At 46.5% G+C, this 18303-nt stretch overlaps 1 protein-coding gene across 1 annotated transcript; it reads right to left on the bottom strand.

The window, feature by feature from the left end:
* Window positions 1-294: 294 nt before the first annotated feature.
* On the bottom strand, window positions 295-18067 carry smad7 (SMAD family member 7). Its single transcript, XM_051412646.1, has 4 exons — window positions 16544-18067; window positions 15526-15579; window positions 11812-11883; window positions 295-1209 (listed from the first exon to the last, which is right to left on the bottom strand). Exons 1-4 carry the CDS (start codon window positions 17007-17009, stop codon window positions 671-673), a joined length of 1131 nt encoding a protein of 376 aa, XP_051268606.1. The 5' UTR covers window positions 17010-18067; the 3' UTR covers window positions 295-670.
* Window positions 18068-18303: the final 236 nt, after the last annotated feature.

Below are 18303 nucleotides of genomic sequence, written 5' to 3'. Positions count from 1 at the left end.
AAGAACGGGGACAGTGAGTTATGGCTCTGTCACAGTCTGACTCATTTTGTCTCAAAGGGAAATGCTTTCACGATCCACAACATCAACGACATCAAAGTCCTTCAGTGGCACAAAGTTAAGCCAGCGCTGACTTTGGTAATAATGAAGACCCAGTGTCACCAGAACTAAATTAACTGAGAGAACTGACATATGCATCGATACAAATAATCAAATTTGGATTATGCACAAAACAGAACAGCTTTGAAAGAACTGACCACAAACCCTAAGATTAATCAATAGACTGGACAAGAAATGTTATTTGTATTTTTATTTTTATTTTGGCATTTCTTTGTTTTGCATTTATATTAAGCAAAGTGCATCTTATTTTCTTTTTCTCATCAACACATTGCACAATACATAAATAATGATGCATATAAAACGTCTTCATATTTACAATTAATAATATATTTATATATAACATAAAATACATTTTTCGCTTCTTATTTTATTTCATTAAATCTTAGTCATTTATTAAACAAAGTCCGTCAGAATCGTATACTTTCTTCTTCTTCTTTTAAAACGTTCTTTTTTTTCTCGGTTTGAACCTCTGGAACAAAAAAGGAAAGTGGGTGTAGTCTGTTTGTGAGGGAGGCAGAAGAGGCCAGGAGGGTGAAGAAGAGAAAGGCTGCTGCTATCGGGTGTTGAAGATAACTTCCAACCAGCATGGGCAGCTACTGATGAATTGTCTGGTGTAGCACTGTCCCCAACCTTTCACAAAGCTTATCTGCACCGTGAAGCCTGTGCGAGGCTGCTGCGTGAACTCGTGGTCGTTCGGCCTCTGCAGGCTGCCGGCCTTGTCATAGTCAAAAGCTTTGATGGAGAAACCAGGGAACACCTTGTGCACCAGCAGCGTGCGTGAGTCAGGGTTGTCCAGTGTGGCCGACTTAATGAAGATGGGGTAGCAGCTGCGGTTGTAGACCCACACCCCGTCTGGCTCACGCGTCAGCTGGATGCCATAGCCAATCTTGGCCCGCACCATCTGCACCAGCTGGGACTTGTTGTCGGAGCAGAGCTGGCCCAGGCAGAAGCCGTTCCCCTGAGGTAGATCATAGAAGATGTCCAGAGAGGGCTCCTGGACTGAGTAGAGGCGCCCGACACGTGTCTTCTCCTCCCAGTATGCCACCACGCACCAATGGGCCCGATCGCCAGACTCCTGCAATGCCAGGGAATCTGAAGAGGGAAACAGAGAGAGAAGGAGACGGTTAGACATATGGGAAGGTGCAAAGTAAAGACGTCATGACACGGAAATATTAGACAGTCAAATGCAAAGATTAATAAAGTAAAAGAAAGAAGAGGGGGAAAAGATGAGTGCAAAAGCAAAGGCTACACCAAACATCGCTACTTCCTCACCCCTGTTTTGGGAAATAGAGAATTTGCTTTAGTCAAGAGCCAAAACTAAACTGTCATCCTCAATTTCTGCCATACAGGAAAACCATGTTGGAATTCCTGGACCTCAGACAAGAGAAGCAACTCAGAGACACTGGCAGGCAAGTGTCCACACGCAGTACAATATTTGTCTAGGCATTAAATGCTTATCTTCTGTCTGGCTCGCTGTATTTTTGTAGCGGCGTAGCCAACAATGTAGTGACGTCAACTGACTGCCCTGATCAGCTCTCTCCACAGCAACGTGCTTCGCCCTGCTGGAGGAAATTAGAAAACTATCTTTGAATTCATGCTCAAATATACGAGGCCGCAGTAACTGAGCAACAGCGAGTGACTTTCACATAAACACATAAACCATTCCCTGTCTACAGCGAAGCACATGGTGTTTAGCTGGGGAGTAAGGCAGGCCGTTAACTCTCAAACCCTGGTGTCTGAATCGTTGACAAGCTAGGCCTCTCCAGTCTAAAGTTTCCCCTGAGCGTAAAAGAAGTGTAGCATTGGCCATGCTCCAGTTTCCAAGCGCCCCCTCCCTCTCCCGTCTCCCTTTAGTGTGCCTCCTGCGCCGTCCCTCTCCCTCTTCATATCTCTATTCCACAGAAATCTGGCTCCCAGCTAGAAAAGTGGGAGCCAGTCAGGCGCAAGGGAAATAGAGGGAGACAGAGAGAGCGCGAGAGGAAAGAAAGAGGGGGCGGGGTGGGGAAGAGAAGGAATGCTTTTCACATATTTGCAACTTTGCTTCCTCTTCTAATTTTTTAAGCGCCTCTCGTGCTTTTAGGGTCGTTACCTAATTGCTGAAACTCCTATCAACTGCTCAACAATGTTTTATACTTCCTCTCTTCTCGCACACACACACACACACACACACACACACACACACACACACACACACACACAAACACTCAAATCCAGCCCCGATGAAAGACACATTCAAGGGTTAAGTAAACTTGAAGAGGGGAAATATATGTGAGGGAAAAAAATTAACAGAGCCCCTCTCAGAGCCATTTCAGTTCCCATCCGACCCCGGCCTGCCCCCCTCCCTTCCTCGTTTCATCTGGCAGTAGCTGTGAATGTAACCGGTAATTTGGAAGGTCCCGTCTGAGACAAACTGCGACGTTAATGCGGCAGGATCTATGCCGGCCCGAGCGGACTCACCGCGGCCTGTCATTAGCCTTCATTAGACGCAGAAAGAAGGAGGGGGAAAAAAGGGAAGAAAAAGACAACAGTGGGAAAAGAGACAGAAACAGAGAGGAGGGGAAAGGGGGGGGGGACTTAAAGCATGCCTTCCATAAAACAAGAGAGGCTGTGTTCTTTGAAGTTGGTCAGAGCTGAGCCTCAGGGAGTTTATCGTAAATCCGTCCTCATGGGGTGCTGGGGGAAACTAAGTACCCAGCTATCTACCTTAGACTAAATGCAGGGAAAAAAAGCATTTATCTTTGAGATAAGAGATAGAAAGTGTCTTTTGTGTCTTGGGCTGATGTCAGACAGAGTCCCCGATCTTGACCGAGCTTTGCTCTTGGGTCTGTTTTACATGTACGTACAGGAACAGCCGGAGTTGATAAGGAGAAAGATGCGTTGGACTTTCTTAACAGCTGACAGAGGGCCTGCTGGTGGAGCTCACCTGTGGGGCCCTGTGTGTGTTTGTTATTGCTGAGAGAGACAGGGCCTGGCGTCAGAGGTCATTAGAGCGGCTGCCTGTCTGAGCCTGTCATTGCAGCCTGAAAACACCCTGCTATTCAGGACTACACTGACTGCCCCGCTTCCCCTCCCTCGTCGCCTCTCCTCTTTCTCTTCTCCTCTCAGAAACTGAGTGGTAGCAAGTGAGAACCACAGAGGAGAGGAAAGCGACAGAGGGATAAAAGCTACGGGTTGAAGGGAGAAAAACAAGGGTCAGCAGCAGGGTAGTAAAGCAGCGGCGTAAGAAGTATTCAGACGCTTTTCTTATGTAAAAGTTGCAACGTAGAAACACTACATTACAAGTGCCGTCTTGCCAGAGGCAGATTACAAAAAGAAAAAGTCAGTAATTGACCGAGATATGCTCGATAATGTGGGTAAAGCTCCAAAAAGCACCGGACCCTACACTTCCCACAATGCAAATGTCTCAGTTACCTCTTCTGTTATATCCTCTCTGACTAGTAAATGTCTTTCAGACTTCATGCCCCCCAGGTTTGTAAAAGAGACTTTTTTTGTTATAATTTTAAAGTCTCCAAGACCAAACCGAAATAACCATGCATTATGAAATCACCATGACATCATCTGAGGGTTATCAGTACATTTTTAGAACTATAAAGCAGCATAAAATGAAAATATTCAAGTAAAGGTACTTTGTAATTGATTAAATGAATTGAGTGTGGTACTTGAGTTTCCAGCACTGCAGTCAAGTGATTTTGGGGCTTTTTTGTCCAGCAGTGTGAATTCTTCCCATTCCTCAGGAACAGTTAGATAAGAGACCGACTGAAAGCTAATTTGAGAGAATAAATATAGTTACAGTATTCTGTCCAGCTCAAACTGTGTAAACAAAACCAAACTTTTTCTGTTCAGTATGTCAGCAGAGAGAAAGCGAGACGGGCAGACTCCTCCGTCTGTGGGCCGCAGCCTTGTGAAGACTGTGTTCACAGCTTGTCCTGACAGCAGATGAGCTTACACCTCATGAGTAATGCTGCTTAACACGTAACCACACACACACACACACACACACAATATAAACACACACACTAATGTGAGTGGCCCTGTATCAACACACCTTGTTCCAAGTGCAAGGCTCATTTAACTGAATTTGAATTTTTAACACAACGTGTGCCTGCGTGCACCTCATGTTACAGTCTGACACTATTTCAGGTGCTTCTCACATAGGTGTGTGTGTGTGTGTGTGTGTGTGTGTGTGTGTGTCAGACAGTGTCGACTGAGTGTCTGCACCGAGTCCGTCTGTCCTCGGAGCGGTGTGTTTCCATCAGCTCTGGCCCCCTGAACACTTACAGAGCTGTATGCAGCCTGTACATCTGTCTGTGTGCCTTCTGGATGTCTGCCTATCGAAGCATTAGTCCGTCTATCTGTCTGCCGCCCCCACCTGCTCGTCTGCTCTGCAGCCTTTCAGCCTGTGTGTCTCGGGCTTCTCCTTGCTGGAGATAAGCAGGCTAGCTGGCAGCCTGAGGCCATCTGTCACTCCGGCCCTTTCTGCTCTGCTCCAGTCAGTTGTCTGCTGCTGGTCTGTCCCAGTCTGGTTTGTCCCATGGGGCCCACACATAAACCCCCATCCAAAAAAACAAAACAAAAAAGGACTTTCCCTGCTGCTAGACTATGAAGCAGCTGAGAGCTAAAATGTTGATAGAGCATTACTGAAAGATACTGGCGCATCATGTGATCATGGATGATGATAACAGGCCTTGTTAAAAGCATTTTTTTTTTTTGCAATGTAAGAAAGTGCAAGAAGCAGCTGGTGAGAGCTAATGTGGATGTTAGCCATTAACAACACTGTGCAAACAAAAACAGCATATTGCTCCTTGTTTTTTAGGTATTTAATGGATGATCAGCTTATGGTCTGCAACGTAGGGGGTGGTGGGGGCGGACTGTAAATATCTGTGATTAAATAAACCCCCTATGCAATGCAAAATATTTAAACGATAGCACGGGGAGGACAGATTCGGCAAATAGACATACACTGCTAGCTCCCCTGTGGATTTTAATGGTCCACGGTCTTAAAGAGTAGACGCCACGCTAGCTGAGACAATTGGACTTGGTTGAAGGGAGGAGGGGCAGCTGAGGGGGGGGGAGGGGTGACAACAGACTGGGTGCTTCTCTCACAGCCAGAAACACAGTCTGGAAAGGTTAATCATTACCTCTGTCTGACTCCACACACACCAGGTCGCTACTATACTTAGAAGTCAACGCAGTCACACAGTAACACACCTACACCCTCATGCACACACACAATTTTCAACCTTCACTCCTGGACACAACACTATTAACATCGGTAAATAGTGAGGAGGCTCCTGAGAACTGTCTCGTATCGATCCCTGAGAGGCCTGTGTGTGTGTGTGTGTGTGTGTGTGTGTGTGTGTGTGTGTGTGTTTGTGCTTCTCTCAGCTCAGACGTGTAATGACCCTGTCATCATCAGACACACACAGCGGCTGAAGAGAGGAATGGGGAAGGCATGAAGAAAACAGCTCGAGGGGGAAGGAAGGACTCTTCATGGTGCCTTATTTTCTAAGTCAACACCCTCTCTCGAGCCGGAGAAAGTCTATTCCAAAGGTCAAGGGTCACCCTGAAGGCATTCCTTTTGTTCTCTCTGCCATGCCGTATATGTTCAGCCCCATGTGTGTTTCTGTCTGCAGTGAAAGCATTGTGTGCATTTCTCGCACTGTGTTCACAAAAAATATTTCTTCTGATTGATTTTTTGAAGTCGAGTTGTTGAGTCCTCAACAGCAGGCTTGTTGCCTGTTGTGTTCACTTTCCTTTGCTGCAAGAAATTCGATGACAGGCGACCCTTCAGAAAGAGAAATGTCAGCTGTTCTGTGTAGTGAAGACAGACGAGTGTCCTTGTCCTACATCAATACAACAACACAGCCATGTAAGTTTAACCCAAAGACTGTACACAGTCTGGTTTGGGTTATGCTAATGGATGGCTAATGCAGCTTCAAGCTGCTAGTCTCACCTTTAAGATTCATCACAAACAAGCCATGTTTGGCCGTTTTCATTGTCTATCAAGCAGCAAGATTATCTAAAAAAAGTGTGCTAGGTGGATCTAATTTGCCTTACTAACGTGCCTCCTTTGTAAAACCACAACTGTGCAGAAGAAATGACTACTGTTCAGCCCTATAGGTAGATATATAGACAGATAGACGGCAGTGGGTTTAGTAGCTGACAGAGGAAGTGCCTGTTTAGGGTGGCAGGTTATGTAAGAAGTCCTTCCCCCCCTGCTTCAGGGAACCTAAATGAGCCCTTATGACAGGAAAACCACATAGGGGAGTGGCACAGTTTCGCTATCTACAGATCTGACTCCTCGCAGAAACACAGATAGAGAAAATTAGTTGCAGACACGCCATCTCTAACATGAACCATCCGGCCACGACCGGGAGGAGATAAGGAGAAGAAATGGCGCATGTTTTCCTAATGCCTCCATCTACAGTATAATTTTGTCTGAGTGGAAGTTTCTGCTATAATTACATGATCCACATGCCTTGATGTCGCTCAGACACAGTGTTTTTCTCAGTTTGAGATAAAATACAGGAATGCTTCATAATGAATTGGGCAGCATCTTCCATTTGGCTCCACATTATCACAAAACTACAGCACGATTTTTCACTTTTTTTTACTCGACATTTCACTGAAGGACGTTTTACTCCCCCTGTAACTCCTCCTTCCTACTCCTGCTGAGTTATTATTCCAACACTTCATCATGCTGACCCTCACTCACACACACACACACACACACACACACACACACACACACACACACACACACACACACACACACACACACACACACAATGATCCCCTGCAGCCCAGATTTCCCAGGGCGATGGGACAAATAAACACAGGCTAGTTGGCTACAGGGTGCCAGGCAGGCTGTAATGATGTCATCAGCTCACTTTTGCAAACACACAAGTCAGAAGATCACTCACACGCCTGGTATCTCTAAACCATTTGCATACACACACAGCGCTACGGACAGATGGACAGACAAGCTGAAACAATCACCCACATTGTTGTGGCGCTAAAACACCGTGGGAACTAAATAATACAAACACCACAAACAGAGAGGCAGATAACCAGCAGAGCCAGTTGTGTTCGCCCAAGCTTTTGTTGTGCTGTTGTTGCTCTGTTATTAATAATTATGTACCTGTGTATGTCTGTGAATGTGTGTGTGATTATACCAGCACTGTGGTCTGTGATGATAGAGATGTGGCTAGTGGCAGGGTGGAGATAAAAACGACACACACATATACGTACCCCTCCAGTACACAAAAGACAAACTGATTACATGAATGAGCAGGCGGGAGGGTGGAAACTACAGTATTGTGTGTCACACAGAATTCTGAAACACACACACACACGCACAGGTTTACAGGAATGTGTCTCCACTTATTTCCATTTCCGTCTTCATCCTGCTAAAAGGGGGGCGGAGGGGGGAGATCCTCCCTCCCTTCCTCTGTCTCCTTTACACACACACACACACACACACACCCTCTCTCTCTCTCTCTCTCTTTCATATCTTCATACATTGAGGTAATGTCAAAATTCACTTCCACAGAGTGACTGCAAACCAAAACAATGTTCATCTTGTTCTGGGCTTCCCTCCAGCTCTGGCTCGGAGCCAAATCTGCATAACCCACCTCTCAATCAACTGGCCATACAAAGGTAGGCTAATGCTTTTAACTGTACATGCTATTTTCTGCTACCAAATCTTCAGCAAAAACCCTACACAAGCAAGCAAGGGCACACTTTCCTCTATCCTCTCTTCTCTTTCTTCCCCCCTCTCTCCATCCTCCACTGTCTCCGCATGCTGTTTTTTCGATTTGTGCAGCATAATGACACAGGGTGGGGAACAGAGGACGGCCAAAACCAAAATTAAGTCCCTTGCCAAAAGGCGGCTTGGCTGCCGCGCAAGGAGAGGAAGTGGGGAGTAATGAGAGATCCTGGCCCGGCACGGAGCAGCCCAGGCTCTGCTCTGCTCAACTCGCTGGCTGAACACACAGCCTCCAAATTACAGAGAACAGAGCAGAGCTGCCGGCCATCTCTCCCTCCACCCAAAGCCGCCATCTTCTCTCTCTCTTCATTCCTTCCTCTTACTGTTCAACCAAGATTCAACCAAAGCAGAAACAGTTTTTATGGTGTTTAAGTGTCTCTTAAATGAGTTTACAGTAGCAGGTCACCTGGCTACATACTGTATACATTTCTATCTTTGTAGAAGTAAAACAAATGTTAAATTTCTTTCTTTCTTTTCTTCTTTGTTTCACACACTCCGTCCTTCTAGCCGGTGCACTCCAGTGTTTGTTTTCTGTCAAGAAGAGGCCTCGGCTGCCTCCCTGTCCGCTCGCCTTTTCCTCAAAGACATGAGGTCATATCCTGCGCAGCCCTTTCCTTTCCCTGCTAACCCAAACAAGGCAGGAATGCCGAGAGAGAGGAGGGGGACTGAGGGTGCTCTGTTTCTGACTGGACCTGTCGATCGCTGGAAGTTCGCCTTCAAAAGAATTATAAAATTGTGTCTAAACATTGGTGATAAGCGATTTAAACCTCAAAAAAGCAACACACAGGCCCTTTCTCTCACTGGGTTTGCACCAAAAATGGGCCGTTTCTTTGGGGCCTTCCATATGACAGCAGAACTAGTTTGATTTAATGAGCCGAGGTGCCAAGACTAAATTTAATCTCTGTCAGAGCCCCTGATGAAGGTTATACCTCCAGCCGATTCACTGGATGACTAATTGACTGACTGAAGGGCTGGCCGACTGTCTGTCGAGCGAGGTGACTGGCTGGTGGTATAAGAATACAACTCAAGCCTAAATTTAACCTGCAGTGGGAGGAAGCGCCTGTGTGACAGTCGGCCGTGCGCCAGGGCTCGCACCAGGTCATTCTATCTGCCTGCTTGTTGTGTACGTGTTGGTGTGTGTGTGTGAAAATGCGCGTGTGTGTGCGTACGTGCCCGACTGGATCCTCTTACACACAGGCACTCCGGGTCAGTCCCCGATGGCACCAGCAGGCACGCCACCGACATACACACACCAATGCTGTACATCCAATAAGAGCTAGGCACAAACAGACGTCTATAAATCGGCTTTAAAGAAGACTGCAGGTAAGTACACACTATGGCTGTGGATTAAACCTTATTACTTCTGACTGAAATGTGTTTATATCACTGATTATCAAAAAAAGTGTCAACAACAAAAAACACAAAAATATGAGATTATCTGGATTCTTTTGACAAAAGGAAAACCTTGTCTATATCGGACAAAGTATTGCTTCGGTACGTGTACCAAAACTTCGTAGCTAGCATAGATAGATTTTAAAATGGCACCCAGCCCTCGTACAGTCACACCCACACTTTGTCCCACAGTCTGAACCTCTGTCTTTTCAAGCTCAAAGAGGACTTTTATTTGAGACAAACCTCAAAAAAAAACTTGACCTCTTTGAGCTTGACAAGATGGACGTTTGGCCACACGGGTGCTACCTGAGCCGCTCTTAAGAATCTAGTCCCTAACAAGTTTAAATATTACTTAACACTCCACAGATTCATAACCAACAATCCAGCGCCCTCTTAACCCTGACCCAATCTCCCATTTCCAAATCTCTCTCTTGATCTCTCTCTTCGGTTCCTGGGCGAACTTAAACCCCTGAGCTAAGCCCTCACCCTGGCTCCAACCAAGATCAGCACCTCAACACCCAGCTCCAGGCCTCCAGCCATCAACCCCCACTCCTCCTCTCCTCTCTTTTCCTCTCCTCTTCTTTTCCCTCCTCTCTTCCGTCCTCTCTGCTCTGTTCCAAGCTGATGACGTGAGCCAGCGAGAGGAGCTTTGGAGCTGGTAGCCTGGCAGGCAGCCTAGTTTGCATTTGTGCTTGTCGCTGTCGCAGCTCGCTTAACTCCTTACAGCCTGGATAGTCTTGGCTTTTTCCAAGATGAATAAACAGGGAGAACGAAAAAGGAAAGACAGGAGAGGATGATGGTATCTCTAACCTCACCTCATCAGCTCCGCCTGCACTGTGTTGTTTTTTTTTTTTTATGAATGAGGATGTCTTTTGAGTAATTTTCCACTCTCTAACTCCGCAGGCAGGGTTGCTTTACCAATTAAACACTAGCTTTTTCTAAAAGTTAACAAGCACTAAATATCCTAGTACAACTAAAAAAAAAGAACAGTGCCACTCTTTCTGACTTCAAGTCTTTGCCACACTCCTTCCCTCTAAGCCATTCTCCTTTCTCTTCCTTCTTCCTTTCTGTAAATATGTCTGGAGAAGAACATAAAAAGGGCAGAGTGAGTGAATTAGAAGGTCAGCGGCGGGCCTCTGGGAGAGCCATGTTTCTTTTGTCAGGGCCCCAGAGGGAGGGAGCAAAGGAGGGAAGCAAGGAGAGAGGGAGGGAGTATGAACGGGGAGGAGGAATGGAGCTGCTTTTTTTTTTTTTTTTTTTTTTGGGCTTGCCAGGGAAATCATGAGGGCAGAGTGCTTCAGCCATCCCAGCCCCGAGCCTTTCTACCTCTGCTGCTCTTACTGAGGGGGCCCATTCACTGGAGCGCTGGCCGCCACAACCATGTCATCCTCGCCAGGAAGGAAAACAGGGGAGGAGGAGAAGGAGGAGGGTAGTGTGTACGCCTTGCTGAGGGAGGGAAAGAGTAAGGGAGTATGGGAGGGAGCATGGGGGCGCCTGTTAAGACTCCAGTTCTTGAGTTTCACAGTTTGAACTGGGTCTAAAATGTGTCTTTAGTTAATGCACACAGGGAGGACTTTAGTGTCCATCTGAAGGTGTGGAGGAGGGGGGAGGAGAGGAGAGACTGATTTTTAGTTCCTCTGTTCATGTAAGCACTGCTCCAATCTCTTCCTTCATCTAAGGACACACATACACACACGCAGACAGGCAGGCTAACCCCCCTCTCCTACCACCAAACAAAGGAGGGGGGAAAATGGGCAGCCAACACCAACTGACATAAAACAGGCTTTAAAGGCCCAGTAATGAGAACCATCTGAGGCAGGGAAAGCAGAGAACAGCACAGAGCAATCTGAGGCAGCAGAGAGCAAAACTCTGTCCCTCGCGAACACCATCTTATTCTGTAGCCTGCGGACAGGGCGCTGGGTAAGGAAGGCAATGCTGCCAAAGGGGATTATGGGAGAAAAGCTGAGGAAGCCCGAAACACGTCCTGCATGGGAGATGGAAGAAAGAATGGCGCCTGTGTCTCACTCTCATCCACACACTGAGCCCAGAGGAGAGTTAACTGTCCACAAAGACGTCCCCTGTACGCACAAACACTCCCAAACAAACACTCGCATGTCAGTTGAAGCCTCTTTTTGCTGATTTTTTTCTCTTCCCCCACAATACCGCACGCACAGAGAATATTCTTCTCCAAACAACGGCTCGGCGTGTTTGTCTTCCATTACAACATAACACGGAAAGGGATGAGAGGGAATGTGGAGAGGAAGAGGAGAAGAGAGGAGCGTTGTTCAAAGAGCCAGGAGGGAGGAATTTATGTGGATGTGGGAGAAATACACCACCCTCCTTCTCTGGCTTTTTTTATTACAGAGGGGAAGCAGGGGCCCCCACAATCACTGCCTCATCCTCACAAGTATGGAGGGGAGATATGTGTTGGGAGGAATGCACAGGAGAAGGGAAAGAAAACAGAAAGAGAAGAAAAAAATGACTGAGAAAGGCAAGAAAATGGGAATAGGAAATCTATTTGTAGCAATATTTACCTGAAAGCCCCACAGGGGCCGAGTATGTCGTTCCCCCAGTATCACCGGATGAAGGTCCAGAGTCTGGAGAATCTAATGGAGAGAGAAACAGAGACTTTGAATTAGCACTGTGTGTGTTCCTGTGTTCCTGTGTGTGCGTGTGTGTGTGTGTGTGTGTGTGTGTGTGTGTGTGTGGGGAGAAGGCAAAGCAGCAGCTGTGAGACCGTCAATCACTCCAGTGAAATCAATGCCTAATGAAGACGCTGACGACGAAGCTCACACTCTCACACACACAGAAAGGACTTACAGAGGAGAGTTTCTTACACCCCCGATAATCCCCCATAATCCACTGCTTCAGGAGGAAAGTTAGCCCCGCATCTCTGCATAGACATGCTACTGAACTGAAAAGAGCTGTATTCTTTACTTGCTAATGATTGTGGCAAGGGTTTGGGCTGGAGATTTCTGATCCCTGCTAAATAATCAAATACAGATCCAATATAAGATGACTGTGACTGCAACCCTTTGTGTTCTGGGTCTCCTCTTTTAATAAAGATCCAAACTGGGCAGATTTTTGTCTCTTGATATGATTCCTGTCCCTACTTTTCTCTCCAAGGACAGAAAAATAGACTGAAAAATAGCTACAAATATGAGACATTTATGCTGAATCAAAAATCTAAGCATTCACACCGACAGCAAAGATGTATTAGCAATGATTCTACCTTGCAATAAGTTATATATACGTTTGCGGCCGCCTCAGCAGACACATCTTAAGGAGGCCTTGAAAGCGTTTAACCATAAATTTTCTTGACGGGCAGACGAGAAAAAACTACTTATTCTCTCTCCCTCTCGCTTTGCATTTGAATGCTTAACTCCCACTAAGACTCGTAATGTAGACTAGTTTCAACATGACACCTGAATGGAGCTTTAACAAAACCGCTGTGTGTGTTGAGCGGAGCAGCACACCGCTGGGAGCAGGCTAGCTCTGCAGCAGACCTGCTGTTGGTAGCTTGGTATTCACTAATGATACATTCCTCTTGCTGCACGTCAACGCTGTGCTACACCTACTATCCATTGAACCAGTGTGAGGTGGTGGTCACCTCCACTCTGATTGAAATATGACTCTAAAGTGCAGTTTAAAGCTGTGCGCATTGTTGTTGCTATAAAATAAAATAAAAAGCAAAAATGACCATTTCATTGAAGTTAATTTGAGGTCTATTGCAACAACTGCAGTGGAAGTAAACTGAAGAAATACAGGGACTGAAAGGTCAGTATGCATTGAATCCAAGGAGGAGGATGGTATTTCTGTTGAATACTTCCTCTCTCCAGCTAACAGATCATCTCTTTAGTCTCCTGTTTGCCCGAGCAGAGCTGCAGTAGCTCTGAAGTAATAAAGAAACAGCGATCAGAGTGGTTTCACTGCGAGCCCTCCTCCCTGCCACTCTGTCCCCGTCCGGACGCGGACCGTGCCGCTGTGGTCGCAGTAACGAGATGCACGGGCATAGCCCAGCCTGCCTCGCTTTCATTGGCTGCCAGCAGCCTTGCCCTGATCTCCCGGGCAACAGTTCACAGCTGACCACAGGGCTGAGGGGGCATCAGAGAGAAAGAGCCAAACAGTGTGTGATTTATATTCCCCAGAGCTGAAACAAGGTAGCATTTTACGTCTCGGCTGCTTTCATATTGACCGCTGCTGCTGGAGCGGACAGGCACCCTGACACATATAAGCCTGACTTCCTGCTCACTGGAATCATAAAACCACCATCATAAAATCCATCGTTCTTCCGCTTCATGCAGATTTTTTACAACTTCTGATTGGCTGCTAAAAGTTAATATGCTGATTTTCTGAAAGTCATGATGATTTGAAACAGCCTAATATAAAGCAAATACAGAGAATAGTGCAGAAAACTGTCATAGCCCCCAGTAATGGGAAGGTTGATGATTGACAGCTCCCTGAGGCCCTGGGGAAAAACCCCTGTCTTTCTGCATGATAAGCTCATCTGTCCTCTGTGTGTATTTGAGTGTGTGTGTGTGTGTGTGTGTGTGTGTGTGTACCCTCCAGCTTGCTCCATTGTCCTATTAATATATGTTGTCTTTCACCCTCCTTCACCACGCACAGACAGAGTCTCCTTTGATTAACCACAACTGCAGCTGCTGACTGAATGAAACTAAATGAGGAAATAGCATGACAGGTGAGCTGGAGTCTGCTGTACTTTTTCACAAATATTTTATATTGAGTATTACTTACTTCAAGAAATTCATATTACAATACAAATGTAAATATAAAAACTTTACTTAAGAGAAAGAATGGCTACCTGGTGATATTTCCCATGCCCTCTTCTACCCTTGTTGGCAACATTTAATTCCCACACAGTCAAACCAATTCAGTTTGCTGTGAGAGGAGAAACAGGGTGGTAACATGAGTTGTATAATCATTTCCTTTGTCTAGATCCAGCTTGCATTTCCTATTTACCTTCTTGTTTCCTTTCATCACGGGAATGTTTCCAACTGAACTTGTACAAAGACACTATGCTAGAGAAGATCTCACTGTTGATCATTTTACTTTCAAAAATTTTAGATCAATTCTGCCTATATCTGAGTCTTTGGAAATGCTTTTCAGGTAAGGCCTGGTAAATAAAGACAGAGGAAGGGGGGCTTTGAAGAACCATGGCGGCAGCTGCAATGACTTCCTATTGTTTCCACTCACTGAAAGCCACTTTCTCCTTCTCCTGACTAACTGGCCTGCTGGTCGGCTGATCGCTCATTGTTTGGACTCTGAGCTTTTCCTGCACTGACAGACAGCAAAATTAAAAACTGAGGCCTTAACAGTCCCACACACAGACTATGCATTTATATCTTTTTCACCTTCTCTGTGACATGAAGACAAACTGTTGTGCAGAGCTCTCCCGGTCTCGCACTATTCTGGTTATAGCCTGAAATTTAACACACTTCAAAACCGACTTAATAGGCGATGACACAACCTGATGCCACTTTCCGGCACTGGGGAATAGGATGGCAACCACAGCAGCATGTGGAGCCCGGCACAGGTGGAGTGCGAAAACAATTAAGCAAGACCAAAGCTTGTTAAGGAAAAAAACAGTCGGAAGATCGGTGGTACACACGTACACAAATGCTCTCTCGTGCTCTAAAAAACATCCAGAGATGTGGGACAGTGACACACCCCCACCCACCCACCCACACACAGACACAAGTCCTCAAACTTAATCTGTTTATTAATTCAGCTGATAAAGGCTGGCTGGCTCCAGAGACGCCGCTGTCTGTGCTGCGATTCACAATAGATAGATGGACACACAAACAAACACCCTTACAACTCCCCTTCCCCCAGTCAGACACACACACACACAGTGCCCCTGGTGACATGCCAGTCAGTCTATAGCTGGTATCTCAACTTTGTGCTGCTTTGCCCTGGCTGCCAGCCATGCTAGAACTGCCCAGCCAGCCAGGCGTGCCACTCCACTGCTATCATAAATCACAACATAACATGGAGCCTGTTTCCTACACACAGACACACACACACACACAAATGCACTGCAGGGGCGGTGTGTAAGACTATATGCATATGTAATGTCAGACATACAGTAGAGACATAAACATTCAACACAAGATGGCATTTAAGATGTGAATGTTTTGCAAAACATATGCGTTTCAGACATTAAACATGCATTTACATATATATAATATATATATATATATATATATATATATATATATCAAGCTCACCTGGTGGTTTAAGATAGTCCATGGGATAACGAGAATATGGAGGAGGAGGGGACTCTGCATGGAAGAAGGGAAAAAAAGCAGAGCATGAGAAAAAAACAAGGGAGAGATCTAAACTTTATGATAAGAGTTGTCATTCTGCTGGGAAAAAGGTTTTGTGTCTGCCAGCTCAGCCTAGAGAGGCAGGCAGTGAGGCTGGCCGGGCGGCTATTGCCTTTCATTGGCAGGCAGATAAACAGGGGGCCGCCTGGCGCCAGGAGGGCCACTATCAGCGTCTAGGACAAACTGAGATACGGGCCTCTTTTGGCCCGGGACGCCAAGCAAGCAAGCAAGCACACACACACACACACACACACACACACACACACACACACACACAGGCCCTGGAAACTTCACCGTGGAAAGACTGTAAAGCCCGGGATGAGTCGCTTTGCACTTTGGAAATGCCAATTGTGAAATGTTGAAATACCAGATGGGCTGTTTGTTTGAAAAGCGGGGCTTTGGTGAAGTTGATCCTGATATAAGTTGGGAGTAAACGGCTCAGAAGTGCTTTGACGCTTCTAAAAGTGCCAACAAAAAAAAAAACCCACACAAGTTAAGAGTCGGGTCTAATTAAGAAACCAACATATTTAGCATTTAAACACAACCAAGAGATGAATCCAAATTATAGACTGATGGACATTTAGAATTAAAAAAAAGATCTGTGGTGTGACTATAACATGCCAAATTCACATTTAATGACACCATACTCCCGAAAAGATGAAGAGGACCACTTGGCACGCTTTCCACATCGTGACCTTATGGAAACTCAAGACAACTGTGCCAGGAGAGGTGATGTCATTTGAATTAGGCTAATTATCCCTTTAAGAGTCTGGTAATTCTTTGACACAATGACACGGTGTCTGAATTTGTACTTGGGTATAAAATTAGGCCCGACCACCAGAGAATTAAACGCAATTTCAGAACTTTTTTTGGGGGGGGGGGGGTGTGAGGATGAGGTTATTACAATAATCCAGCTCACCGAGTTCACAAAGTCTGCTCATGTGGTGCGGGTTGCAGCAAACGAGCTCTGGGTTGATTTTCCCGTAGGATTCACAGCAAGACAGCCTCTTCAGCTCCGAGGAATGCCTGAGGTCCGGCCACCTGAACACTTTGTAGAGCAGCATGGGGAGAGAGTAAGACTGTTGACCCACTTTGGCGTCCACTTTGCTGGGCAAGAGCAAGCAGGGGCTTCGGGCACCCCCCTTGGACTCCACCGCCTGCAAAAGCACCTCTAATTGTTTCTCTTTGATCTTTTTCAGTATCGAGTGGGTCAAAGCCTTCAATTCAGCCTCCGACCCGGCGTTGGACTTGGCCACCTTTGCCGTTTTGCCCATGCAGCAGCCCCCGGAGCCATGCGTCCCTCTATCCGCCTCCCCGTCGCCCTCCACGGGCGCACGGCTCCTCCAGAGTCGCCGGACGAGCCCCGATCGTTTGGTCCTAAACATGCGGGACGAAAAGAGGGTTCCCCGGCTAAAAAACGAGCATGGTGTCCGCAAATCATGAAGATTCCGGGATCCGAGTCCAGGCAATGACAAGCAGCCTGAGAAAATACGGTGGAAAAACTGGGAGCTGGATAAGCAGAGGAAATCTGTAGCATACGCCAGTCTCAGTTGCCTTCTCCTGCAGACTTGATCAACGAAAAGCAGTCGAGGTTCATGGGACAGTCAGCTTGTCCTCCGGGGATAAATAACCATCACCTCCATGCGTATAAAGTCTGGGCTATAATAATGAATCTTAATACACCTCTATAGCGACAGGGGGAATCAGCTACAACACAGCAGCATGTAGCCCTGAATGTGGAGCGATTATTCACTTGGTGATGTGCAGCCTTAGCGCCGTGAACTGACCCCCTTTTAAAAACACACTCCGGGCCGTTTTCACTAATAAACACTGTCAAAACATTTCCCTATCTATGCGCATCAGCTGTGGTGGAAATTAGACAAACTGGGGCCTAATTAAAAGGCTAAAACGCTATCACAATTATCCCATGAAAAACCGAAGCTCGTCGCCGTGTCTTCAAGAGCATTAATCCACAAAATCCTTGATCCGACCGCGCAGAGAAGGGCTCTCCAAGCAGGCTTGCGGAGGCTTTTTTTTTTTTTTTTTTTTTTATCCGTTATCGTCTAAATATGCCACTCGTCTGCAAAGGATGTGGTCTGCTGGCAAGAATGAGCCTCGTCCATAGAGCCAGGGAGCAAATCCAGGACTGAATCTCTCACCCGAGTTGAGTTGCGTCTGAAAAGCCGGAGAGAAAGCGAAGAGACCCTCGGGTTACGTCCACGCAACCGAAGGCTCGTAACCTATTTTAGTAGCCGAATCCCTTTCGGATAAAATAATCCAACCTCGTATCTCACACGAAGTTTCCGTGTCTGGAGAGTGGAAGAACAGCGAGCCGACGAGTGATCTCGAGGGGGGTAAAAGGCTCTCTGTCTGTAAATGAGGCGGATGGTTTGGGTGCCCTTGCTCCGTCTCCAGTCTCCAGTGCGCATTGACGCGCCCGGTCACGTGTGTGTCTAGACACCCTGTCGCTTAAAAGAAATGTGATTGTGTTGCGCAAACAACAGATCAAGCAGAGCCCACAGCGCACACACACGCACACACACACACACACACACACACACACACACACACACACACACACACACACAAAAGTGAAATAGGAAAGTAAAGTAGGAAAGTTAACGTTTCCCAGAAAAAGTTGACAAAGTGTAACATTGGGGGAAAAGGAGGTCGAGGTTC

This window comes from Dicentrarchus labrax, unplaced genomic scaffold, assembly GCF_905237075.1.
Source record: "Dicentrarchus labrax unplaced genomic scaffold, dlabrax2021, whole genome shotgun sequence".
Lineage (NCBI taxonomy): Eukaryota > Metazoa > Chordata > Actinopteri > Moronidae > Dicentrarchus > Dicentrarchus labrax.
Note: the sequence above shows the minus strand (reverse complement) of the source record. Positions and strands in the feature narration are given on the sequence as shown.